Raw genomic sequence first — 27862 nt, 5'->3', positions numbered from 1 at the left:
TGACTACCAAATGAGTAACAAACGCGCAAGTAACTCAAATTGGGTTCAGTAACGCGAGAGGAGTTAAACTGTGTGGTGGATGGGAATGTGTGGTGAGGTGGGATAAAGATTTGGTTACATTACGTACAAGTAAGTGAAACACTTTATAATACGAGTTTATTTGGAAATAACCCAAATCTCTTCAACAAATTGTCCCATTTTCAGTCAAAATGATACTCACCGTATGGTGCCAATAATTAGGGTATACTCTTGGGTATACACGTTCGTTTTGCGTCACGTTCCTAAATTTGTCCGATTCTGCTTTCGTCAGCCATTCTTCAGTCGTTATCTTAGTCTGCTGTCATTATCGTTTTGACCATAATGAGTTGTTGGCCTTTTTCTTATTTCGACTTAATCGTTTTTCGTCATTTCGTATTTGGTCATATTCTAAGTTGGTCCCCACCTAAGACTACGAACGACCCAAGAGTATACCAGAAAAAGCTATTTCCATAAAGTTTCATTTTGTAATGACCCATATCGAGAAAGTGTATTTTAGCAGTTTTGTTATAATTAAGAGTTTAAAAAAAACCGCCGTGGCTTACTGGATAATGATGATGTTGATAGTTAGATCTGACTGAAGTCTGAAATGAGTAGGTAATCAGTAAGTCCATTCGTGATTCGATAGTTTATCACAAATATATAGATGAGATGAGTCAAGAACATAATATTTTCTTTTAATAATTTGTTACATTTTATATTACTTACAACAACACTGAAACGGCATAAAAGTTTGCTTCAGTTATCTTCACAGTTCGCAATATACGGCAGACAACAATATCAACCAAATCAATCAACGAACTAGGCTTGTGTCGTTCACGAACTATGAACTGTTAGGAATAAAATCCCATCAATGACCGAAATGAACTGAATCTTTCCGTGGTCTGAGAATCGGTCTTTGCTCATTTAGTTCAGTATAGGATCGGCGAGCGCGAGCGGTTTGGATCGAGAACGAGTGTGTGACTGCGCCGACCGAGAGCGAGAGCTACTTAGCAGAGCAACAAAAAAAGTCAAGTTTTCATATTAAACTTCGGTTACTTACAACCTTTCGGCCCGGAATGTTACTATCTGTGGACTATTTGTATAATTTTGACACTATTCGGTCCCATTCGTTCTGATCTTTCCGACCGCAGTGGTCGCTGGTCTGGCTGAACTAAATGAGCAAAAGACCTAAAAGAGCGAACTAGTTCATGGGAGCGATTGAACGAGATCGGAGCGCTCCGATCAACGAACGAAACGGCACAAGCCTACAACGAACCCACATCAAATCTGACTATAAGCAATCACTCGCATCAAAGTCCCATCAACTGTAATACGTCAACCCTCTGCAGCCACTGTCTACAGCAAGTTCGCGGAGCCTCTTAGCACTTCATTTGTCACATATATACTCCAATTGCTAATTCGAGTCCAAAAAAACTACTACGATGTTGCCACTGCAATAAAATGTTTGTAAAATAGTATAATCCTTTTTTATAAAAACACACGCCAAGATAATTTATTTATTATTTATTTCAATCCTTTGATTTATATATTTAATAGTCTTTTATTATTTACATAAATACTAGGACGCTCGATCTTCTTTCTTTTTTTCCGTGATTTTTAGTTGTAAAGTTGGTATTGCGCTTGTATCACTTCAGGTATCAATAACATTTGGTGCTATATTTTGCGGTATAGAACAAACTATTGATGATATAGATATTGTGACCAATTTTTTATACATATATTTTACAATTAGCTAATCAGCGAAATAATGTATATTGGGCTTTATGGTTGCCACGGCCGCTATTGTTTTGGAAGCGGCCATGACACCATGGTCTGTCAAACTGTATTTGAATTTACTATTATGCATGATACACAGATATACAGACTACATCTCTGATATATGATAGTCAGACGTTAATATGCAATTAGCGCTTTATTGACAACCGACACTTATGAACCTTTTAGATAAAACCGACACTTATGAACCTTTTAGATAAAAAATGGCACATGTAATGATCTATTGTTTTACCTTAAAGAGAGTATGTAAGTTTGAGTAATGTTCTTCAATTTATGGTTCCAAATCTCCTGAGGAGTCTCAGAGATACATTGGGCACTCGTTACTAAGGAAATACCTTTCGTGAGCCCCTGACTTCGCCACGCGCCATTCTGAGAGCCAGTTCAGGTGCTACCCTTCAGCAATAACATTCTAATATTGGTAATGGGTTGTTAGACTCCAATGACTAATTTAATAAACATTGGCGAAAATTGCACCTGACTGAGATAGGGCAGCTTTAGTGCATACATTTGTCTGGTTTAAGTTTTATTATTATTAGCAACGTGAATGAAGGTGATGTTGATTGTCACATATACACGTAATATAATGCGAATTACCAACATTTATCATTAGTGGCGACCGGTGGAACTAATTTGACGTATGAGAATTAAAACAAAAAAACTAAAACGAATTTTCTTCACAATTTTATCATCAAGTATTCTTGGATTTCTTACGTGCCAAATAAAGAATGTAGAAGGTTGGCGAAACCTGAAAAGTATTTTGACAGTGACATAAGTGACATTGACAGCTGTGACATTGACGTATCTGTCGTAGTTTTTTTGGACTCGAATTAGCAATTGGAGTATAGTCTGTAATACAGGGTTGACCGTGTTGTACAGTGTTTATTTAATTAATTTTAGAATAACCCTGTCGTTGTTGATAGACGATCAAGCAAATCTTGTCAAAACAATTGTTCGTCGATGATTCCGACAACGTCAAGGTTTAGAAAACACGCGATTTATGAAGACAATAATTGGCTGGTCCCGGTCCCTACATTTTTCAAATTGCCGCCTTTTTTAGTGACGAGGTTTGATTGACCGTATATAATTTCGCCGCTAGGGGCGCTAGTGTAGACAGAGGTATTTAGAAATGTAAAGCAAGTTCCCGGTGCTAAGAGCACTTCATTTGTCACATATATTGCCGGTTGCATCAAACCATCTGTCATCGTTAAATTTTATTGTATGGGAAGTTCCAGAGACGACTGCTGCGTGACGATGATGTGTCTGTCAAAGGTTGATGCAACTGGCCCATAGTATACAAGACAGGGCTGACAGTGTCGTACAGTACAGTGTTTATTTAATCAATTTTGGAACAACCCTACCATTGTTACAGAAAAAAGAAACTTGATACTCTCACTGAAAAATGTACCTAGTGTTACTTCCTGTACCTACACTGTTTAAACAATAAATATTTCTGATTTCTGATCTAATTTCGTCGAGAGGGGCTAGTGTAGATAGTGGTCTTTCGAAATGTAAAGCTAGTTGTCAAAGCCTCTTAGTAAGTTGAATTGTCATCACATAGTCACAGTATAATAAAGAGTACTATCGTACAGTATGGCCACTCCCGCTCCCCGCTGAAAGTGCCACCCACCCCCTCTCGGTTACCTCACAGTTACCGCCTGTCAAAAACGCGAACAGTCGACCTGTCATATTTCACTCATACAAGCATAGTACGCGTTCATCTACACGAGCTTATACTGTGTGCTAGGAACGCGCCTCTTTCATATATTTGATCGCCAGTGTCCGAGATGTGACATAGTCAACAAGACAGCATAAACATAGCTTTGTACAGATTTAATCCATTTTAGAACAACCCCGTCATCGTTGAATTTATATTCGGTCAAGACAATGTTTTTACTAAAAAGGCGCGAAATTCAAAAACCGTTATCGAATATTTTTTAAGTGTTTATGTCTCGTCGATGATTCCGCTAATATCAAGGTTTGAGAAAACACTTTTAGAAATCAATTTGTCACATGATTATAGTCAACAACACAGTTGACAGCATCGTACAGTGTTTATTTAATAAATTTTGGAACAACCCGGTCTTTGTAACATAATTAATTCCACCGCTAGGGGCGCTATTGTAGACAGTGGTCTTTAGAAATGTAAAGATAGTTTTCAAAGCCTCTTAGTAAGTTGAATTGTCACATATATATTGCACAATCAAATACAGCATTGTACAATCGTCGGAGCAATTAATGTTTACTTAATCAATTTTGGAACAACTCTGTCTTTGTAACATTTAATTCCACCGCTAGGAGCGCTAGTGTAGACGGGGATCTTTTGAAATTTAAATAAGTGTAGGGCCGTTTTCACACTATCCGATCCGATCCGATATCGGATGTCGGAAGGATTTCAATGGAAAAAATCCAAGATCCGATATCGGATCGGATAATGTGAAAACGCACGAAGAACTATATCAGATATTAAGAGAACATGAAAATATTACAAATTGAGGATCCATTGAAATATAGGTAGTATTTTTGCATACATTGTTTCTAAAGTACGGTAGCAATCCTACGGCGCAAATGGTTAAGGAAATCATGATTATCAATTCCTAATAGTATTTTCTAACACATATCTAAAAATCAGCCTTGGGAATTTAAGGAAAGTTAGTGTTTAAAAAGAAACCTTAATGCAAAAACATGGCCGACGGGCTGAACTAGGTAAACGAACTCTACAGGGTCTCTATTGTTCGCATAATTTTTTAAGTCCGATTTTTACTATCCATAACGTTTTACGTCATAATTTTTCTTAGTCATATTATCACTAGTCATAAAATTAAACGTCAGAAATTATAGTTCCGATTTTTGAAAGTCATAATTATTGTTAGTCATAAAATTTATTAGCCATAATAATCAAAGTCCATAGCTCCATAGTTGTACAAATCCATAATGTTGAAGGAAATAAACTTATTCGGAAAAATTGTTCTAAGGATTTTGTCACGAGTCATAATGATTAATAACCATGTGTTTCTTCACTAATATTAGCATTCAATGGGATCTCTATTGTTTCCCATAAAAAATGTTGCAATGTTTTTTCGTCTGCATTTTCGTAAGTTGTAATTTGGCTTACTAACTTCCGCAGTATTTATTAAATTTTCATGGCACCTATTAAACCAATTGGTCTCGCCAAGGAGCTGACGTCGACAACTTCTATATCCGCTTTTAAGGACAAAAGATAACTAGCAAAAGGAAAGTAACGAAACTAACTACACGAGGCAAAGGGTTGCTTTTTGAAACAATTTTGTTCCGCCAATAAGTCGACGGAGCCCCGCTACGCGGGCCTCCTATTTCCGCTCTAAGGTACAAAAGGAAACTAACGAACCTACACGAGGAAAAGGGTTATTTTTTAAAACAATTTAGTTCCACCAGTGAGTAGACGGAGCCTCGCTACTCGGGGCTCCTATTTGCGCTCTAAGAATTCAAAGGAAACTAACAACCTACCTGAGGAATAGGGTTACTTTTTGTTTTGAAGTTACCATTGTGTTTTGAACCATTAAACGTTATTCGTAACAAAAATTATGACTAGTGATGTTTATGACCACAAAATATATGAATAACAACTTCTGACACGAAATTATGAACAATAACTTTATGGGAAAGAAAGGGATCCCACTCTACATTATCCCAAAAGTTTCATCCTTGAGAAAATGAGGAAGGTCTGGCGGCTCTGGGCTCTTAGTCCACTACACTGTGTACCAACTTACATAATAAACATTTCTGGTTTTTCATTGTTTACATTATTTACCTATTTAAAAATGCAGCGTATGATCTGGGAGGTAGGTTATTTGAACATACTGTAAAAATGGGCGTCGAACATTAAAATTAATTCATAAATCTATTTTTTTATTTCTTTGTGGGAAACAGTAGGTACCTTAAATTGCTCCAGTTCTTTGAAAGAAAACGTATTAAGTGTAATAGTTTTTGTAATAAGCTTAGTTGAACTTAAATCAGTTACAAACATGCAAAAAGATACTTATAAATCTTCTCAATCGTGTAGTAACGGCATCAACTTACACGTTCCTCCCACGCACCACTAACTTATTTTATTACCAATCATTTTGAACTAGATACGGTGTAAGGGTCGAATCAAGGGTGAACCGGCACTTTTTGGGAGAGCTCGCTCCATCGTGAGCCATGTCTTCGCCTCGGCTACTCTGTGTCTATGAGTAAGCCATTTTATAACAAAAAACCAGCCAAGAGCGTGTCGGGCCACGCTCAGTGTAGGGTTCCGTAGTTTTCTGTATTTTTCTCAAAAACTACTGAACCTATCAAGTTCAAAACAATTTTCCTAGAAAGTATTTATAAAGTTCTACTTTTGTGATTTTTTTCATATTTTTTAAACATATGGTTCAAAAGTTAGAGGGGGGGACGCACTTTTTTTTCCTTTAGGAGCAATTATTTCCGAAAATATTAATATTATCAAAAACAATTTTAGTAAACCCTTATTCATTTTTAAATACCTATCCAACAATATATCACACGTTGGGGTTGGAATGAAAAAAAATATCAGCCCCCACTTTACATGTAGGGGGGGGTACCCTAATAAAACATTTTTTTCCATTTTTTATTTTTGCACTTTGTTGGCGTGATTGATGTACATATTGGTACCAAATTTCAGCTTTCTAGTGCTAACGGTTACTGAGATTATCCGCGGACGGACGGACGGACGGACGGACGGACGGACGGACGGACGGACGGACGGACGGACGGACGGACGGACGGACGGACGGACGGACGGACGGACGGACAGACAGACATGGCGAAACTATAAGGGTTCCTAGTTGACTACGGAACCCTAAAAAGGAGTAGGTATATACCCTTCAATCCCTTAACGCGCTACCTATTTATTAATGATAAGGAATAAATGATAGGATATAGTAATGTTTAAAATCTAGGCAATAAATAATCGTATGATGACGTATTTTGATCGAGGTATTTTTAACCCCCGACGCAAAAACGACGGGGTGTTATAAGTTTGACGTGTCTGTCTGTCTGTCTGTCTGTCTGTCTGTCTGTCTGTCTGTCTGTCTGTTTGTCTGTGTGTGTGTCTGTCTGTGGCACCGTAGCTCCCGAACGGGTGAACCGATTTCGATTTAGTTTTTTTTGTTTGAAAGCTGAGTTAGTCGGGAGTGTTCTTAGCCATGTTTCATGAAAATCGGTCCACTATGTCGCGGTCGGGGGTTTTTTCAAAATTTTAATTTTGTGGTTATAAGAAGGTTTTATTTATATACTGATTTACGTTATTTTCATATTTAATTGTAGAACCTTGTTTTCTTTAAAAATAGTTCTATTAAAAATAGTCGAGACAATCAAGATAATGCGTCAGTCTGAAAACAATCTTCGCCTACGTGATACCAAATTTCTGTAAATTATTTATATAAAACCGGCCAAGAGCGTGTCGGGCCACGCTCAGTGTAGGGTTCCGTAGTTTTCCGTATTTTTCTCAAAAACTACTGAACCTATCAAGTTCAAAATAATTTTCCTAGAAAGTCTTTATAAAGTTATACTTTTGTGATTTTTTTCATATTTTTTAAACATATGGTTCAAAAGTTAGAGGGGGGGGGGACGCACTTTTTTTTCCTTTAGGAGCGATTATTTCCGAAAATATTAATATTATCAAAAAACGATTTTAGTAAACCCTTATTCATTTTTAAATACCTATTCAACAATATATCACATGTTGGGGTTGGAATGAAAAAAAATATCAGCCCCCACTTTACATGTAGGGGGGGTACCCTAATAAAACATTTTTTTCCATTTTTTATTTTTGCACTTTGTTGGCGTGATTGATATACATATTGGTACCAAATTTCAGCCTTCTAGTGCTAACGGTTACTGAGATTATCCGCGGACGGACGGACGGACGGACGGACGGACGGACGGACGGACGGACGGACGGACGGACGGACGGACGGACGGACGGACGGACGGACGGACGGACAGACAGACATGGCGAAACTATAAGGGTTCCTAGTTGACTACGGAACCCTAAAAACTGAACTATTTTACTAAAATAAGCATCTTTTACAAAAGTGTTTCGAATCACAGCGATTTGTAAATACATAGACTGCGTTACAAGTTATTATAAATGGGAAAGTGTGTGTGTCTGTTTGTTTGTCCGTCTTTTACGGCAAAACGGAGCGACGTATTAACGTGATTTTTTAAGTGTATGTAGTTAAAGGGATGGAGAGTGACATAGGCTACTTTTTGACTCTTTCTAACGCGAACAAAGCCGCGTTAGAAAGAGTCAAATGAGCCTGTTTTAATATGTACAACTGTACAGGTCTACAGGTACGACTAAATAACAAGAACAAAACAAAAAGTTTTACTAGGCCACTTTTGTGCAACGTGTCCGATGTGAAACTATCTATCATGATTTCCTTTCCTTCCACACATGGCCTGGGTTACAATTTTAAAATGGTTATCGTTTGTTATACCTATTTGTGCGATACAAAACAAAACTGGATTTCGCCTAGTTTCAGAGTTATTACCAATAAAAAAATACAAATATAATAAAATAGCAATTTGTTTTTTGTTGTTGTCACACAGACAACCCAGGATAGGGTGTCCTGGCGCCTACGAACGAGGAGGGCCGACCCCACGTAATGGAACGAGGCAAAGAAGAAGCAATTTGTTTTTTACCATTTTTAACATTTTTTTAAAATTTTTTTTTTACAAACAATATTATTGCAAATTTTTTTAATCTGTATTTAAGTTAAGAATTCCCTCTGACTTAAAGGGTTAAGAATTTCACCACGCCCTTTCTTCCCGTGGGTGTCGTAGAAGTCGACTGTGGGATATGGGTTAAATTGTGGCGTAGGCGAGAGCCTGGCAACCTGTCACTGCAATGTCACAATTTGGATTTCTTTCAACTACTTTTTGCCAAGAGTGGCACTGAAACTTAGTAGTTCATGTGCTCTGCCTACCCCTTTATGGGATACAGGCGTATTTTTTTTTTCTTTCTGTTGGCCTCAGAAATGCGTGGATTTATCCGATCGATTTATCTCTCGGAATGCTCACGAGCACCGTGTATATTCCTTATACCGTATCTCCCATTTCTCGAATCCACATTGCAACGTAACTACAATCATTTGTCACCGCTATCTGACACTGCAACCAAATTATATGACACGTAATAAACTGCTTAGTATAAAATATGGTCGTCGAGTGTCATCGTTCCATTTTCACCATTTTAGGGTGACCATCCACTGGCTTTGAGTGCGAGTAAGGAAAGCAAGAGAAAATAAAGAACAGGCCCTGTAGCCGAATGGCTTTCTGCGACGCGAAATGTAGTCCGGCTCTGTCGCGCTAATACGCAAAAGAAATAGAGATAGATAGCTACGAAAGAGATATTATCGTGAGCGTTTCGTGAGCGTTTGTGCCACAGAACTTAATTTAGATAGAAGAAACAAATTCATATATTTGTATAGGGGCCGAGCGTGTCAAATTTTGTACTGAAGTTGATTCTTGTCTGTAATTTTAAATATGTCTCAGGCTCTTGATTGTTCATAATTTTTTTGTTGTTGCAATTGAATATCACCTAACGAGGCATTTTTTATGTTTTGGTTGACTTCAACTTACAAAAATTGACGCCCGAAAGCTGCAAGCTGCGAGTAAAGACGGACAACTCAGTGGATTTCACTGAGTTCATTTGACACGCTAAGTAGATACGTTTGCTTGATCTATGGTATATATGACATCTGTGGTTTGTACCTTCGGCTACGCACTCGATATTTCCATTGGGTACAGACTTAAACCTATTCATACTCTTAACTTTTCTTGCCTGGCCCTAAAAAGGCCCTGGTAAAAGATGGACGAAGGTGTGCTGGAAGCCATCTTTTCTTCTTCTTTCATTACAACCTTACTCATTTTATAAGATAATTGCTTGCAGAGCTGAATTCGCTCATCATCAGTTTCACAATTTACAACTTCGCTAGTTTTGCTACCTTATGGCCGATACAGACGTGTTGCAACCTAACTGCAAGTTGCAGTTGGGTCGATGTCCAGCGTAACATCGGCTCTAATTAGGAAATATTTGCACCGCTTTCTAGTAGATGCTGCTCTGTTGAGATCGCTGACAGGATTCCATAGCTTTCTTATGCTAAGCTACATCGCGCTGAGGCCTTCGAGCTCCGGTGGACGCTAACCTTTAGGTTTGGCATGTTGCCATAATTAGGAGACTTGGTGATGTCTCGAGTATTTATGACCTAGATAGGGTAAAAAGGTGGAGCCACTTATCACTGGCGATGAATGGTGACCTAGGTCATATTTGTGTTAAGCCTGTTTAAATAAATCGAAACGTCGGGATGAATTTTAAATTCATTATATGCGTAATATTGTCTTCGGTTACCGCGATAGTTACTCATTATATGCGATTTAATCCGTTTCCATAGTTTTATTTCAAGATAATATACATGTATGTTATATTTAACAGATATTCTTCGGAAACATGGTACTTTATTAGAATTAATCATATTACTCCGTCTATCTATCTATAATATTGCCTTTAAAGCGCCCGTCTCCTGACATAGGCCTCCTCTCCATTCCTCTACGCTTGTCGGTCCATTGCCATCCGCATCCAGTTCTCGCCAGCTAGTTGGCAGATGTCATCTCTCCATCTAATGGGCGGCTTGCCACGGCTGCGGGTGTTAGCGGGCTTCCACACCATAGTTCGTCTCGCCAAGCGACTATGTCCATCCTGGCAATGTGCCCAGCCCATCTCCAATTTCTGGGTCCAATTTCCTCCACTTACCTCCTTATTACTCCTTACCTGATATATATTACTGCTTAGTAGGGTGGTCCATATTTGTATGGAAGAAAAATAAATATGACTAATCCTTTCTCCACATGGTTCCTTTTGTTCTATTATGAATTAGTAGTTTATGTACCAAATTTTAACCATTTTGCTCATTATTTACAGGTCGCTCAAGATACATTTAAAATTGGATATCTCCTATAATAAAATAAAAACCGAAATAATTAAAACATTGCAAACTGCCCGGTTCATGTTTTATTTAGCTCTAATGAAATAGGGAAAAATATAATTAAACCATTAAAATACCTCCATGTAAGATTTTTTCTTTAGTCAAGTTGTGATGTGTAAGCATACCTAATTAGATTAAGTAGGCTAGATGCTTTATATATGGAAACTGTATTACTCATAATGATCAGCTTATTCTATCTGTATTCTAATCGACATTACATATTGATACCTTGGAGAGTCAACATGTGTTTCATTTATTAAACTCTACTACATCCCTACCGAATAGAACATGCACCAATAGCTTCGACCAATACATGGCGACCCTGCCAAAGCGTGTCAGCGTGTTGAGGAACTACGACCACTAAGGCTTCTCTGCAGCATTTCGTCGGTTTGCTATTTTCAAGATGGGGAAAACTGTGTCTAGAGTGGAGAAGGAAGAGGTCATCATAGCTCAGGCCGGTCAGGGCAATAGCGCCAGGACGAGTCAGGACATCAGCCACGCGGATGGGCAATCATACATAACGATGGCTATGGGAGTGATGATCACCGTTATCTTCGTCTATCTCGTCTGGAAAAGGATCCACAAGTGTCTGACGCAGAAGATCGAGCGCCAGGCGGCTGCTATGGTGATGCGCAGGCGTGCGTCCGTCTAAGGTGGCGGGCAGCGGCTGTCGTGGGGATTCCTGGAGCGCTGCGGATCGGCAAAGCAGTGTGAGTGTCCTACCACGAACTAAGTGACAAAGACTTTCATCGGACTACCGGAAAAATCATGTAAGTGTAGTGAAGTGACAAAGACTTTCATCGGCCTGCCGGGAAATCATGTAAGTGTAGTGAATTATTTTCCTATGGACTGTAGACCTTATCGTGTGGCGTTATATTAGCTTAAGGCTCGTTATAGTTATGCCAGATGTTTTAGAATTTTATAAGCGCATTAATTATTTTAAGGAATATTTGCTTAAGCTTGGGCCAGTTAGAAGAAGCGAGAAGTTAGGGCAGGAAAAATTTTCGGAAGCAAAGTCGGTTTATAACGAGTATAATGCCTATTTAGAGATTTATATTTCAAAGGTAGAAAAGGGGGAAGTGCCCCTCGACAATAAGGTACAACAGTATATTGCGGAAGTCGAAAGAGCATATGCTAAAATATTGCAACTGTTCGGGGAATCGCAACAATTAATTAATTCAAACATGGGTTCCAAATCGAATTTCGACTTGAAGACGGCAGTCTCTCTTTGCCCGTCATGGATGATACTGAAAAGGTTTCTTTGCAATTAATCGACGCCATAGAGTTGTATGGGACAATGATAGTCGAAGCTGACATCCCGGTGTTGATAAATTTCGTTTTGAAAACACGTTTGTCTTACAATGCAAAACTGCGGTTAACAGGTACCTATACCACAGTAGCGAGTTTAATTGCAGATATGAAACTTCATCTGCTAACTCGGAGGTCGGATACCGCTTTGCAGAAACAGTTGCAGACGGCTAGGCAGGCGGGAAAGAGTATAGAGCAGTTCGGTAGAGATTTAGAGGATATTTTTGTCAAGCTGACAATTTCACAAGCCAATGGTGATTCGAGTGCTTACAGTGTTCTAAAACCCCTTAATGAAAGGCAGGCTATTCACAGGTTTACCAGTGGTTTGCGAAATGACCGGTTAAGTACGGTAATATCGGCTCGCAATTACACGTCTCTTAAAGACGCAATACAGGGTGCTAAGGATGAAGAGATTGCGATGACACCAACACCCTCAGAGCAGGTGTTCGCGGTGCGCGGTAGGGGTGCAAGAGCCCAAATAGCTTCGGGTCGTGGAAATGTATATTTCAACAGTAGGGTAGGTGCAGCGAGACACCCGCAGTACGAGTACAGGAAAACCGAAGGACGCGCTTCCTACTTGCCCAGAGGCAGAGGCGGTGGCGCTTTCAGGGGTGGTTTACGCGGCCATGGATATCGTAAGAGCTACGGGCATAATGGTAACGGTTTCGGACCCCGTAAGCCCCATAATAAGCAGTACGTAAACACGGCTCGTGAGTGCAATGACACGAACGAGTCACCAGCCAGATCGTCTGATCTTCAGTTTTTTCGTAACTAACACCTTACCTTATATTATGGCCTTCGGTAACGTGAATTCAGTTCAGCTTCACGTAAATGGAAAGTCGTTGACATGGCTATTGGACACCGGAGCGTCATTGAGTGCAGTCAAATATGGTTCGATAAGACCAACAGCTCCGATGATTCACCCACACACAACAAACGTAAATGGGCTAGGCGGTGTAATTACATCTGTTGGTTACAGCTATCTCGATTTATTTTATGAGACAAATGAATCATTTAGTCACAAATTTCATGTTTTTGAAAATTTACCGGTTGACGCGGACGGGATCCTGGGTCAGGATTTCTTAAAAAAATATAGAGGCAATATAGATTTTGAAACGGACGTTTTGAAATTGAAAAACGGTAACCGCACATCCTTTATACCGGTACGCGTTTACTCTACACATAGCAGTAACGAACAATCATTCATTGAGTTACCTTCGCGAAGTGAAATTTTTGTAAAAGTTCCCATTAATGTCGCGGGAGATTTTGTTGTTTATGCCAGCGAAGTATGCGAGGGTATTTTCATAGCAAATTCTTTGTCTAGAAGTACGGATGGTAATTTGACTGTTAAACTATTGAACACGCGAGAGCAGGTTGTGAGGATTAAGTGTGTTACTCCCGAAATTAGGCGACTGGAGGAATTTGACGTTCTTAATTTTGATGAATGTCCAAATAACGCCGAAAGAGTGAAACTGTTGCTTTCTTTGTTAAAATTGAATTATTTAAATTCGGAAGAAAACGCCAGCATCTCAAGTATTTGCGCTAAGTTTGCCGATATTTTTCACCTACCAGGTGATAAGCTGAATACCATGAACCTTTACGAACAAAAAATCCATTTAAAGCCTAATGAATCTCCAGTTTACAGTAAGCCATACAGATTGCCTCACTCTCAAAAAGCGGAAATTAAAAAACAAATCGATCAAATGTTACGAGATGACATAATCGAAGAGTCCTATTCGGAATGGGCTAGTCCTTTGTTAATAGTACCTAAAAAAGCAGATTCCAGCGGGGAAAAGAAATGGAGGGTCGTAATTGACTACAGAAAAGTTAACGAGCGTATAGAGAATGACAAATTTCCATTACCGAATATTACCGAGATATTGGATTCACTGTCTGGTGCAATTTATTTCAGCACCTTGGACCTTAATCAAGGATACTATCAAGTAAAACTCGACCCTAAGAGTAGGCAATACACGGCATTTTTGGCTGATAAGCACTACCAAATGAAGCGCCTCCCAATGGGTCTAAAAACGAGTGCTAGTGCGTTTAGCAGAGCGATGACAGTTGCAATGACGGGTTTGAATTACTTACAATGTATCGTTTACCTTGACGATATTATCGTCATGGGACGAAATCTTCAGGAGCATAGCAAAAATTTAATAGACGTATTTTCGAGGCTGAGGAAAGTCAACTTTAAACTTAACCCACTAAAATGTACGTTTCTAAAAAAGGAAATTTTATATTTGGAATCAAACCAGATCCAAGCAAAATTTTAGCGATTAAAAATTATCCAACTCCAAAAAATGAAGATGAAGCTAGAAGGTTCGTAGCGTTTGCGAACTATTACAGAAAATTTATTCCGAAGTTTGCCGAAATAGCTCAGCCAATAAATAATTTATTTAAAAAAAACGTAGACTTTGTATGGACTAATGAATGTTCAGATGCATTTAATACCCTAAAAACAGCAATGAGTAACCCACCATTGCTACAATATCCTAACTTTTCAGAAGATAACGAGTTTAGAATACACACCGATGCGTCAGGGATAGCGATAGGCTGCGTTTTATCAAACGGAGATGGTTTACCTGTTGCTTACGCCAGTAGACCCCTGAACAAAGCGGAGAAAAATTATCCCACCATTGAGAAAGAGCTTTTAGCTATTTTGTGGGGAATAAAATATTTCAGACCTTATTTATTTGGACGACGTTTCAGAGTAATTACGGATCATAGGCCGTTAGTCTATTTATTTAACATGAAGGATCCCTCCAGCCGCCTAACCAAGTTCAAATTGTATTTACAGGAGTACGATTTTGTGGTTGAGTATTTGAAAGGTAAAGATAATGTGGCTGCAGACGCATTATCAAGGGTTGAGATAACTAGTGAACAGCTGAAAGACATGAGTGAAAGAGTTATGTTCGTAACAACACGTGGGCAAAAGAAGCGAATGGAAGAGAAAGAAAGGCAAAAAAATGCCGGCACTACGGATTTCCAAAACGGTTGGATTGATCACCCAAACGTGGCCGAAATTCTAAAAAAACCTAACAATTCAACACAATTAAGTTTTAATTCAGAAGAGTATCGCAAGTGTGCGAAAATGAATGATTGTATTTATAGCAGAAACAATACGTTTGTATATACACCCTCATTGTCACTTATTAGCGTTGCACCAGTATCCCTATCATGTATGAAACGAGCTTTCTTCATGAGGGAATTGGAAGCTTTCTGCAATATTATAAACATTAACGAAATATGCGTTATTAAAAACAAAGACAATGAAAAGATTATCAAAGAGCTAGCTCAACATATAAAAAATATAAGTAAGTGGTCCGGGCCACGACTATGTATTATAAAGGGTGCAAAAGAAGTAAAGAATAAAGATGACAGGCGAGTCATCATGAATGATTTTCATATCTTACCCACTAGCGGACACGCGGGTATGCGTAGGATGACGAATAATATAAAACGTCACTACTACTGGCCAAGCATGGAAAATGACATAAAAGCTTTTGTAAAAAAATGCGATAAATGCCAAAAGCAAAAATTCCATAAACACATAAAAGAACCGATGTCTATTACTACCACAGCCACATCGGCATGTGAAAAAGTGTATCTAGATCTAGTTGGCCCTTTAACTAAAGATAACAACGGGTATAGTTACATATTGACGATACAGTGCGAGCTCACTAAGTACGTATGGGCTTACCCATTACCCAATAAAGAGACCGAAACGGTCGCGCGAGCATTCGTTGAAGGTTTTATTTTACATTACGGCATCCCGCGCGAGATAGCAACAGACCGAGGTTCTGAATTTATTTCTTCAACTATGCGAAATACGTGTAAATTGTTAAAAATAAATCAGATACAATCCACGGCATATCACCATGAGAGTCTCGGTTCTTTGGAGAACTCTCATAAGGCCCTGGGAGCTTTCCTCAGAATCCAGACGGATAACCAGGCTCACGAATGGAGCAACTGGCTTCAATTCTGGTGCTTCAGTTATAACACGACTATGCATTCTGAAACTAAGTATACTCCCTTCGAATTAGTATTCGGAAAACTTTGTAATTTACCAACTAATATAACTAATAATAATATAGATCCTGTGTATAACTTCGATGATTATCCGATAGCTTTAAGGTATAGATTGCAAAAGGCTCAGGAAGACGCCAGAAATAATTTAATTATGTCAAAACAGTTAAGAAAAGAAAGATATGATAAAACATGTAATCCAATTAAGTATAAAATAGGCGATTTATTATTAGTGAAAAAAGAAGGACGTGAAAAAATGGACCCAGTGTATTTAGGTCCATACTCTGTTATTGAAGACATGGATGTTAATGTAAAAGTTTCTATAGGAAATAAACAAAATGTAATCCATAAAAATAGAACTATTCCTTATTTTATGTAACGAGTTATGCTAGTAATAAGTTAGTCATAATCATTGACTCATCGGTGCACCAGGTGTGCGTCACATTTCATTATATTATTGTTATCGTAACCTAAGAGAGTAATCACCTCACCATAATTATGAGCGTGTCGTATTATACAATAACACATAAAAGTGATTGACCTGTATTTTTATTGTAGGTTAATTTGAAAGTTTGTTAAACATGATTTTTTTTGTGTAATATTTTTTTTTTTTCCTTTTCTAAAAAAAAAAAAAAAAAAAAAAAAAAAAAAAAATAGGGGGAAGGTGTGATGTGTAAGCATACCTAATTAGATTAAGTAGGCTAGATGCTTTATATATGGAAACTGTATTACTCATAATGATCAGCTTATTCTATCTGTATTCTAATCGACATTACATATTGATACCTTGGAGAGTCAACATGTGTTTCATTTATTAAACTCTACTACATCCCTACCGAATAGAACATGCACCAATAGCTTCGACCAATACAAAGTTCATTTCATACATTTCAGTATGGCATTATTGCTTTATTTTGAGCGACCTCTAAATAAAGTCTGATTGTTCTCAAAATTGGTTGACATGATTTTAATAAGTTTTCGTGTAGAAATAACCATGTGGAGCTCAAACAATAAAAAAAAATTTTTTTTGGACCACCCTACTGCTTAGTTACAACGTGCTGTGAATTTTTCGACATTTTACTTAACGTTCCAATGAGTTCTGTTTATAGGTACTTACAATTTTTATTAATTGTGAAAAAATGTTTTTTTTTGTTTTCAGTTAAAATGCACGGTTTATTCATTAATCGAACCATCTTGCTGTTTATTCTAAGTTTCCTGACCGACATTTGCGCCAGTTACGAAATTCTTGTAATATTTCCGGAACCCACAAAAAGCCATGGAATTTTGGGAGACGGCTACGTACGAAATCTATTGGATGCCAATCACAAGGTAATTTGAATAATTTTAAATATCTGAAAAATGTTTTATTTTTAATACATTATTTATCTTATTGAAGACTTGAGACGTTTCAAGAACGTGCAATTTACTTGCGATTTTTGTTACAATACCAACTGAAGCAGTTATCAATGTTACTATATAAAATTGACTTTTTTTCTATATGTACATTGAATAGATACAACTGCAACACATATTCACAGATTTTGATATTTACAGGTTACGTACATTACTCCATTCCCCTGGAAGGAACCACCGAGCAATCTCACGCAAATAGATATTAGCTCTAATCTGGCAACGTCTGGCGGTGAGCTCTGTCCAATTATACCTTTATTACACATCAAAGAAAAAAATAAAAACACAAAATCTATAATAATTAACGAGCCTTAGTAAAGTTGTGTTCAAAATATAAGGTGATAAAGTCCCCACTGAATAACAGTTTACGGGACTATATCGGCCTTCCAGCCCTGCCAGTTAAACGATAAACGTGACAGTGCCCAATAACTGACCTGACGTTATCCGGCGAACAATACGTACGTAACAAGAATAATATATTGAACCACTTCATTAAAACTAAGAATACTCGTTTAAATTTCCAGAATATTTCCAGAACTTGACAGTAGAATATCCGAACAACTACGATTTCCTGCAAATGCTGTCGTATACGATGGGGCGCCTCGTGGTAACCCATCCTGCAGTGCAGGCCTTCCTAAGGAAGCCTGATGTTAGATTCGACGTGGTGGTCGCGGAGTGGATAGACTCGGAAATGTATTCTAGGTAAGTCCCATTTTTAGATGAAGACGTATGTCTACGCGATGGGTTTTAGGTCCGTTCTAGCACAGTATAATAAACAGTACTATCGTACAGTATGGCCACTTCCGCTTCCCGCTGAAAGTGCCGCCCACCCCCTCTCAGTTACCTCACAGTTACCGCCTGTCAAAAACGCGAACAGTCGACCTGTCATATTCCACTCATACAAGCGTAGTACGCGTTCACCTACACGAGCTTAGACTATGTGCTAAGAACGCGCCTCTTTCTTATTTTTGATCGCCAGTGTCCGAGGTGTGGCTCTAGCTACAGGATTTCGGTTCTATTATAACCAGTATCGGAAAAATTTGCGTCATTGCTCGCAATAATGTGGAAATATTCATTTAATTAATTTCTTACTTGACATATAATTTGATTCCTAGTCAATAAATACAAAAGTTGATGATGTTGTCGACAATTTACAGTTCATTTCACAACATTTCAAATCCATTTTGGTTGTAATAGAGAATTTACAGTCTTCTTCAAATACTGTCGAATACACTTTAAGTAAAATAAGAAATATATTAAATAATCTGGACAGTATACCCGGAGAAATAGGTAACCATTTGCAAACTAAAATGAAAGCCGTCCTTGACAGAAATCCCGATTTTGAGGTTATCGCCCACAACTTAGAACAGAAAATAAACTCTAAATTATACTGGAATAATAATATTCCTATAAAACTACTTAAGTATGCCATTAACATCAGTGGATTGCGAGCGGAGTTTTTCAGCACTTAAGTATCTTTTTGATGTAAAAAGAAATAAACTGACTGCTGAAAACTTGGAAAAAATAATCAATCAATCAATTATTTATTCATGATAGTTACAATAAAAATACACAAGTAAAAAAACAGAAACAGCAAATAAAATAAATTAAAACATACAAGTTACCACGAAATGGTCCCGACTCAGCATAAATGCTAACTCGATAAATACTGATTATTTTCTTTAATAAAACTTTTGTATTTATTGACTAGGAATCAAATTATATGTCAAGTAAGAAATAAATTAAATGAATAATTATTTGATTAATTTTGGAGACATGTACACATTATTGCGAGCAATGACGCAAATTTTTCCGATCTCTGAATTTATAACATAATTATGTTTATTTCTTTCTCCTTAGGTACTTGAAACAACTTTGTTGATGAGATGAGATTGCTGGCACCGCACATCAGATGCAGCTATTGCATCTGGACTTATCGACAAGCTTGGCAGGCTGCGTTATACATGCAGAGATAACCTAACCACAAAATTAAAATTTTGAAAAAACCCCCGACTGCGACATAGTGGACCGATTTTCATGAAACATGGCTAAGAACACACAAAAAAAACTAAATCTAAATCGGTTCATCCGTTCGGGAGCTACGATGCCACAGACAGACACACACACAGACAGACAAACAGACAGACAGACAGACAGACAGACAGACAGACAGACGGACAGACAGACAGACACGTCAAACTTATAACACCCCGTCGTTTTTGCGTCGGGGGTTAAAAACAGACTTCAAAAGACTCAAGATCAAGACCCAGGCTAGAGATTAAAAGAGGTGACCTTTGCCCAGGAAGACACTATAGCCCAATGAAAACAAGAATAATATATATTATGTATTTCATTTCTATAAATATGCGGTTAAACTTAGCATTATTCCGTAGGCGTCCAATCATCGTAACTTGCCAAGACGAATACAATTGTTATTGATCAAAAGAAAATGCAGTCTCCTATTTTTAACCCCCGACGCAAAAACGACGGGGTGTTATAAGTTTGACGTGTCTGTCTGTCTTTCTGTCTGTCTGTCGGTCTGTCTGTTTGTCTGTTTGTCAGTATGTGTGTGTGTCTGTCTGTGGCATCGTAGCTCCCGAACGGATGAACCGATTTAGGTTTAGTTTTTTTTTGTCTGAAAGAGTTAGTCGGAAGTGTTCTTAGCCATGTTTCATGAAAATCGGTCTACTATGTCGCGGTCGGGGGTTTTTTTTTAATTTTTAATTTTGTATTCATTATAATATAGGTTACGTACTTAAGTACACCTGCCAGAGTTGTGGTCATGTTTGTCGCTCCCGTATCCCGGCTCACACAGCCATGAAAAACTTTTTAACAAAAAATAAAACCGCCTTCAAAAATAAGCGCGTTACAAAACACGGAGAAACTAAAAAGCCAAAAATAATAAACCTTTCAATTCAGATTTCTTATCGTATTGCAATAAGCTAAACATCCAAATTATAAACAAATCAATTATTTTTGTAGTCGGTACCAGACCTGTTCGTCGCCTTGCTATTGCCTGTTTGCCCCACCCAACCATACACAGGCTGGTACCGACTCCAAAAATAATTGATTTGTTTATAATTTGGATGTTTAGCTTATTGCAATACGATAAGAAATCTGAATTGAAAGGTTTATTATTTTTGGCTTTTTAGTTTCTCCGTGTTTTGTAACGCGCTTATTTTTGAAGGCGGTTTTATTTTGTGTTAAAAAGTTTATTTATTTGTTGATTTTTAGTGGTTCCTAGTGATATTATATGTATCAGTCCGAATACATGTACAGTAGTGAAAGAATTATCCTTTAACTCCTAACCATTGAGGAGTTGACCTTCCATCATCAGCTCAGTTGATTTTTAGTGGTTCCTAGTGATATTATATGTATCAGTCCGAATACATGTACAGTAGTGAAAGAATTATCCTTTAACTCCTAACCATTGAGGAGTTGACCTTCCATCATCAGCTCAGCCACATAAAATTATTACCATCAGACGTAAATACTGGTGTACCTTTGAAAATAGACTAAAAACATTACATGTGCCTATAACATTTGAAGAGTTCCCTCGATTTCTCCAGGATCCCATCATCAGACCCTGACTTGGTGCCAATGGGACCATCTCGGGGTTATACCGGTTCGATCAAAAAAAAAATTTGAAAATCGGTCCACGATTCTCGGAGATATCGAGTAACATACATAAAAAAAAAAAAAAAAAAACATTCAGTCGAATTGAGAACCTCCTCCTTTTTTGAAGTCGGTTAAAAACGTTGTCGCCTTGACACAGCTTGGATACTCTTGTTTAGACTCAACGGCCAATGATGATGTTGACTTAAGTAAGGTAATAATGTAATTGGACTAATTGGTCAACAGTTTCGCAGGCTACTTCTCCGCTCCCCTGATCTGGTCAGTATCGACGCAGCTGTACTGGCAACCTATCCGACTGATGGACGAGGTTCCCAATCCGTCATACTCCGCCGACGTCAACTCTGGATACCTACCGCCTTTGACCTTCATACAGAGGCTGAAGGAACTCAATGTGCAGATTAGGAAGCTGTGGATATTACGGTGAGTGATACAAAATATTTGCGAAATTGTTATATTAGGTACCTAGTAATTTGTTAACTTACTCACTTATAGTAAATAAGTCACTGGTCAGCGACCCAAAAAGGATCTTGACCTCCGACAGATCAACAGATCTTTCAGATCGCCACTACTTTATGCTGAGTCACTTCACGCCAGTTGGGCACACCCCGAGTGCGGACAGGTCTTTTTGGGCTTCCTCGCAACAGCGATATATGGGACGCCCACGCGGACATTTTCCACCCGGGTGTCTCACATAATATTATTATGTACCTACTAGCTTATCACATCACGATCCTCTCCTGGCCCCGTAGCCGAATGGCATTTCTCCGACGCCAAACGAAAACGAAACGTAGTCCGGCTCTGTCGCGCCAATACGCAAGAGCGATAGGGATAGATATCTACTAGCGTTTCGTTTCGTGAGCGTTTGTGCCATTCGGCTACGCACCCAGGTGCCGTAACCGAATGGCATTTCTGCGACGCGAAACGAAAACGAAACGCCGCGAAAGGTAGTCTGGCTCTGTTACGCCAATATGCAAGAGTGATAAAGATAGATATTTACGAGCGTTTCGTTTCGTGAGCGTTTGTGCCATTCGCGGCTACGCACCCTGGTGACCGAGCTCTCCATTGTACCTCTTTGTATCGTATCACTTTCTTATTTTGTACTTACTTGCAGACCTATTACCCCATTAACTACGTGATTTTACTTGTAGAGAAAAGATTAACAATGTACCAGTTGAACGATTTTCCGGAAAATAGCCTTTATCTGGAACTTGTATATTGTTACTTACTTTTGGAGAGGCAGTCAGTTCTTTTGTGTCAACAAACTTTCGGAGTCCAGTTATATTAAATGAAAATTTAATGGACGGAATATTACTCTCAGTAACTACCACGTGCATAGTTCATTCCAGGTCAATTCTCCATACAAACGCTCTCGACTATTTCCTCCCTGGTTTTTGAGGCAATGATTTTTTCAACACAGATTATTATTATTTTTATCTGTGTCGGACCGTTTTGATTTTTTTGCTATTTTTATTTTAAAAGACGCTAGAGCCAATCAAAAATTTCTTAAAACGGCCTTTTTCAGTATGGCTCAAAAAAAGGTGTTATTCAGATTCTCAAATTTCGTTCCGTTTAAATAAGTTTTGAAGGAGGAAACAGTCGAGAGCGGAACCTCGATTCTAAAGATTTTTTCGCTATATCTTTTAACCGAGTTGTTCTTAATGGACATTTTTTTCGATAAATCTATTTAATAACACTAGTATTTTTAACTGAAATTCCCAAATTGAAAGGGGGACCTTTCCATTTTAGCATTTTCGCTCCCGTCTTGCAAAATGCATATACAATTTCATTGTTTAGCCATTTCATTAATATGTACAATATAAATGTAATTTATAATGAATTTTACGTAACCTTTGCAGCTGAAGACACAATTTACCCTAAAGATTTAAATCTGAAATTTCACAGCAAAATTGTATGGTCGTTGTTTTTGCGCCTGAGTCGGTCAAAATATTCATATTTTTTAACTCCCGACGCAAAAACGACGGAGTGTTATAACTTTCACGTGTCTGTCTGTCTGTTTGTCTGTCTGTCTGTTTGTCTGTCTGTGTGTGTGTGTGTGTCTGTCTGTGGCATCGCAGCTCCCTAACGGACAAACCGATTTCGATTTAGTTTTTTTTGTTTTAAAGCGGGAGTGTTCTTAGACATGCTTCATAAAAATCGGTCCACTTTAACGCGGTCGGGTTTTGTGGTTGTAATTGTAATTTTGTGGTTAGGTTATTTATTATTGTGAGATGAATGCAATCGGTCCAGCTAAATTTTCTAAATATTGTGCTGGTCAATCGAGACTTTAAGTTAAAAACATTGAGGTTTAGTTTATAGTTTGTTTTCGTATCGCCTCAGTGAATTGGCGTTTGACCAAGGTATTAAATCAAAATAAGTTTTGGCTACTTAATGTTAGTTTTAACGAAAAATAGTTTTAACTCAAAACTTTCAAAACATACACATTAGAAACTAGACGGACCCGTGTTTGTAGTTGTTGATTCAGTTATGAAGTCCCGCCAGTGTCGACCCTCGGCCATCTTTCAGCCACGGTCTAACTAGTTTTCGGATAAATACGTTAGAAATGTTAGAATTTCAACGGGTCTAGGACGGCCCTGAGTTCCTTTTGTTAGGTTGTTGTTGTGAATAACAATGTGGTTGGTAAGACCAGGCCTGTTAGTTAAATGTAATTGTATATACCTACATAAAATTAAATAGAGTTTAGCGAGTAAGCTTGGAATCTATTCGAAGCATCCCTGAGAATATTTTTTAAGATCCGCAAAAGAGGTGGTTTATAGTGTTTATTACTCGTAAGTTTTAAGACAATAACCGTGCACTGAGAGAAAATACAACCAGTTTTCATGTTTGTTCAACAAGTTTTTTGGTTAAAATAGCGCCTACGTGCTCTTTGGTTCAAACAACAAGCTAGTTGTCATTTGAATCGGCAATATATTTGAATCAACAAGTCGATTTTATAAAAACAACCTGACACATATTGTTTTAAACATACGTTTGGCTGACTCAAACGGATAAACCGCAACAAGTCGAACTTGTTAAATTCACAATGCAAATTTCTCTCAGTGTGAAAAACCTCTCAAACGGGATAAAAATAAATAAATAAATATTGGGGACAGGTACCGCTGGGAGGACAGTGTGGTGGCGGATCTGGGTCGGCTTCAAGTCAGTGACTGGCAAGAGGCTGCGCAGGATCGGGACAGGTGGCGATCTCTCGTTTCGGAGGCCAAGATTTACTTTGGATCACTGAGCCAAAATTTTTGGTTTTAGTTGGTTGGGGACACCTTACACAGATCAACTTAGCTCCAAACTAAGCATGGCTCGTACTATGGGTGCTAAGCGACGATATACATACTTAAATAGATAAATATATACTTATATACATAGGAAACATCCATGACTCAGGAACAAATATCTGATGAATTAATTTTTATTAAGCAGAAACGTCTGCTAACGATTCTAAACATTTTTATATTAAAGGAAAAAATGGAAAAATTTACGCTTCCGGCGGGACTTGAACCCGCATCCTTTTTGCAATCCGTGCAATGCTCTTACCAATTGAGCTACGGAAGCCACGCCGGACTTCGCAAATCTTTCCATGCCTTTCCTTTTGTACATACGTCTTGGGGTGACGTCTAGCGCCATCTACCGACAGACTATTACATCTTGTAACGGCACTGGAGTATCAAGTTACATTGAGAATTCACCAGTAACAATGTGCTAACCCATACTAAATTAATTTTTCCTTTAATATAAAAATATCTGATGCTCATCACACAAATAAATGCCCTTACCGGGATTCGAACCCAGGACCGCGGCTTAGCAGGCAGGGTCACTACCGACTGAGCCAGACCGGTCGTCTAATAATTGATTTCCATGCCGATGATTTTCATTACGGTACTTTTCAGCAACATTAAATAAAGTAAATAAACATCAATGTGCTTGGAAATTTCATTACAATCAGTTATGTTCAGGTCAGGCGGTTAAAGACGTAAAAAATGTTGATCGACAGACGTATCTAAATTTGATTGATAGTGACTATTTATGACCAGGGTACCTAGCCAACGCAACGTTTCAATCGCTTACACTTCGTAAGTGCATCGTTGCTACCTTTCCATATCATGCTTCTGTAGTAACGCGACAGACTGCGTTTCGATTGTCAGGTAACGTCAACGATTGTCAAATTGGTTAGGCCGTTTGAGTGCAATTTCGGCGCCTTAACATTTAACGACTTCGGCGCACAATTCCGGAACGATTTAATTTAATGGGAGCCATATCAATTAAAAGGTACTAAACGTTAAATATGTTTCAGACACAAAATCCATCCTCTAGAACTAGAAATCTACGACACCATCTTCAAATCCGCTGCCATGATGACGGGAAGAGATCTGCTGCCTTACACAGAAATACCGAACAACTACTCGATGATGTTGGTGAACACACATCCGTCTGTCGCGACGCCGTGGAGGCTGCCCCCGAGTGTGAAGGAGATAGCTGGTTACCACATCAAATTGCCGGTAGAGGATTTAGATGTGGTATGTAACTTATTGGTCGGTCTATATTGACTGTGCCTATTCAAGTATGTTGATGCTCCGTGGCATACTGCCGGCCTTGCCGAAATGACAATCGATGACGCTAGACGCCAATAGAAACACAGCACGCTTTGTCGCGTCTACGATAGCGATATAATTGTAAGCGTTTGTGCATTTCGCTATGTACCCTGGCTCTGTCTCATCTGAACAAAAAAGCGATAGAGATGTTTAAGATTCAAGATGACTATCACTTGCACCGCCGATAAAGGAGGGTTAATCCCAGGTTAACCCACCATTTTATATGGAATTTGACGCAAGAATTTCGCGAAATAAATCAAAAAATTTAACTGTTTTTATCAACCACTGTTTTATCAAGTTTATTTTTGATTCGTTTGCATTGTTATTTTCAGGATTTACAATCCATTATGGACGCGTCACCGCAAGGTGTTATTTACTTTAGCTTCGGGACGACGAACTCCGCAAAAAACATGGAAGGTGGAATACGCAAGGAAATTTTAGAATTGTTCAGAAGCTTAAACCAAACAGTTTTATGGAAATTAGATTTACGCTTGGAAAATCTTCCGAAAAACGTACATTTGCTCCAATGGGCTCCTCAGATTAGTATATTGAGTAAGTGATTCGTTTGGATTTATATAATTATTTTGTGTTTTTGAGCTTCGTAGAAAATCATTCGAGAATTTTCCTTCTCTACCAATCGATATTTGGTTGGCTGTTGAAAACCATTATAATATTAAGTGATGTTTATCTTAAATTTTAGACCACCCAAACACAAAAGTTTTCATCACCCATGGGGGTCTTCTGTCCCTCATAGAAGCGATACATTTCGGGGTGCCTATGATAACAATACCGCATGCTGGTGACCAATACAGTAATGCAGCAGCTGCTGTTAAGAAACAGATTGCTATCAAGCTGGAAAATGGCCCTGGGCTTGCGTCAGAATTGAGGGATGCGTTGAGAATGATGCTTACAGATTGGAAGTAAGTCCTTAGCATCTTGCCTTTAAAATATATATATTTGGCCAGTGTCACATATAGGGTTACTAGTTATAGTAGTTATGCCGGACATGACGGTTCGTCTGTTATAAACAGAGATCGGATTTTTGTGCGTCATCTCATACTAAAAGTCATTAAAATGATGTAAGTCACTAAGAATGTCGCAAATCCGTCCGATCTCTGGTTATAAATGTCGGAAACTTATTTCAGTATCTATCTCCTACCGCCATTCAACGCATGAGTTCTTTCTGTAGATGTTGGAGATATACAGCGGGGCAAATCTCGACTGGGGGGCAATTGTAACTAATCCATTTTTTCAAATATTACACTATGATGTTGAGTTCTACATATATTCACTGAACACGCCTACCATATATGACCGGTGGACACTCTATTGAAAAAATGGACCAGTTACATTTGTCCCCCAGTCGAGATTTGCTCCGCCGCTGTACTTTACCACTTTTGCCTAATAATGAGTAGTTTATGAGATAAGAGCACACTTATTACATTTTCTACCATTTCTAGGTACCGGGACAACATGAAGCGAGTGTCTCGCACGTATCACCACCGTCCCGTGTCTCCAGGCAAAGAGCTGGTGCACTGGGTGGAGCACGTGGTCATCACTCGCGGGGCCACATACCTTCGATCCCCTGCACTCCTGGTACCTTCGTATCAGAAAGCGTACTTGGATCTAGCGGCGTTAATCTTATTTGTAATTATTGTCATTGTTCTAATACTTTATTTCAGTATTCGATGGTGCTTAAGAAGAATACGGCAGAAATGTAACTGTAAGCATTAACATTGTTACTCAATTTAATTTTATTCCGTGCGTTCAGCAATTAAGTTACCTAAGATTGTCTCGTATTTCAAAAATATTTACAATAAAAATATGCAAATAAAAGACAGATTGAATCAATAAAGTCTATACCTAGGTATGTAGGGGAACCTACTTGTATGTAAAACGCGGTTCCGAAATGGGGAACCAAACAAGAACGATTTGCAAACTAAAATCTGTCCTAAAACCTCAAGCTAAGGCGTGTGACACACAAAACGTAGCTTTGGAATTAACTTTATATCCTTTATTACTATTATTTTACTACTG

General features: G+C 38.3%; 1 protein-coding gene across 1 annotated transcript; it reads left to right on the top strand.

The window, feature by feature from the left end:
• The first annotated feature begins 64 nt into the window (after window positions 1-64).
• On the top strand, window positions 65-27835 carry LOC125227612 (UDP-glucosyltransferase 2-like). The gene is made up of 9 exons (XM_048131964.1): window positions 65-129; window positions 17338-17507; window positions 17733-17820; window positions 18113-18290; window positions 21450-21644; window positions 25528-25750; window positions 26158-26377; window positions 26526-26745; window positions 27286-27835. The coding sequence occupies exons 2-9, from the start codon at window positions 17343-17345 to the stop codon at window positions 27557-27559; spliced, it is 1563 nt and encodes a 520-aa protein (XP_047987921.1). The 5' UTR covers window positions 65-129; window positions 17338-17342; the 3' UTR covers window positions 27560-27835.
• The last annotated feature ends 27 nt before the right edge of the window (window positions 27836-27862 follow it).

The sequence above is a fragment of the Leguminivora glycinivorella genome, chromosome 1 (genome assembly GCF_023078275.1).
Source record: "Leguminivora glycinivorella isolate SPB_JAAS2020 chromosome 1, LegGlyc_1.1, whole genome shotgun sequence".
NCBI classification, from domain to species: Eukaryota; Metazoa; Arthropoda; class Insecta; order Lepidoptera; family Tortricidae; genus Leguminivora; species Leguminivora glycinivorella.
The sequence above is the reverse complement of the archived record's forward strand: the minus strand, read 5'-3'. Positions and strand labels throughout refer to the sequence as shown.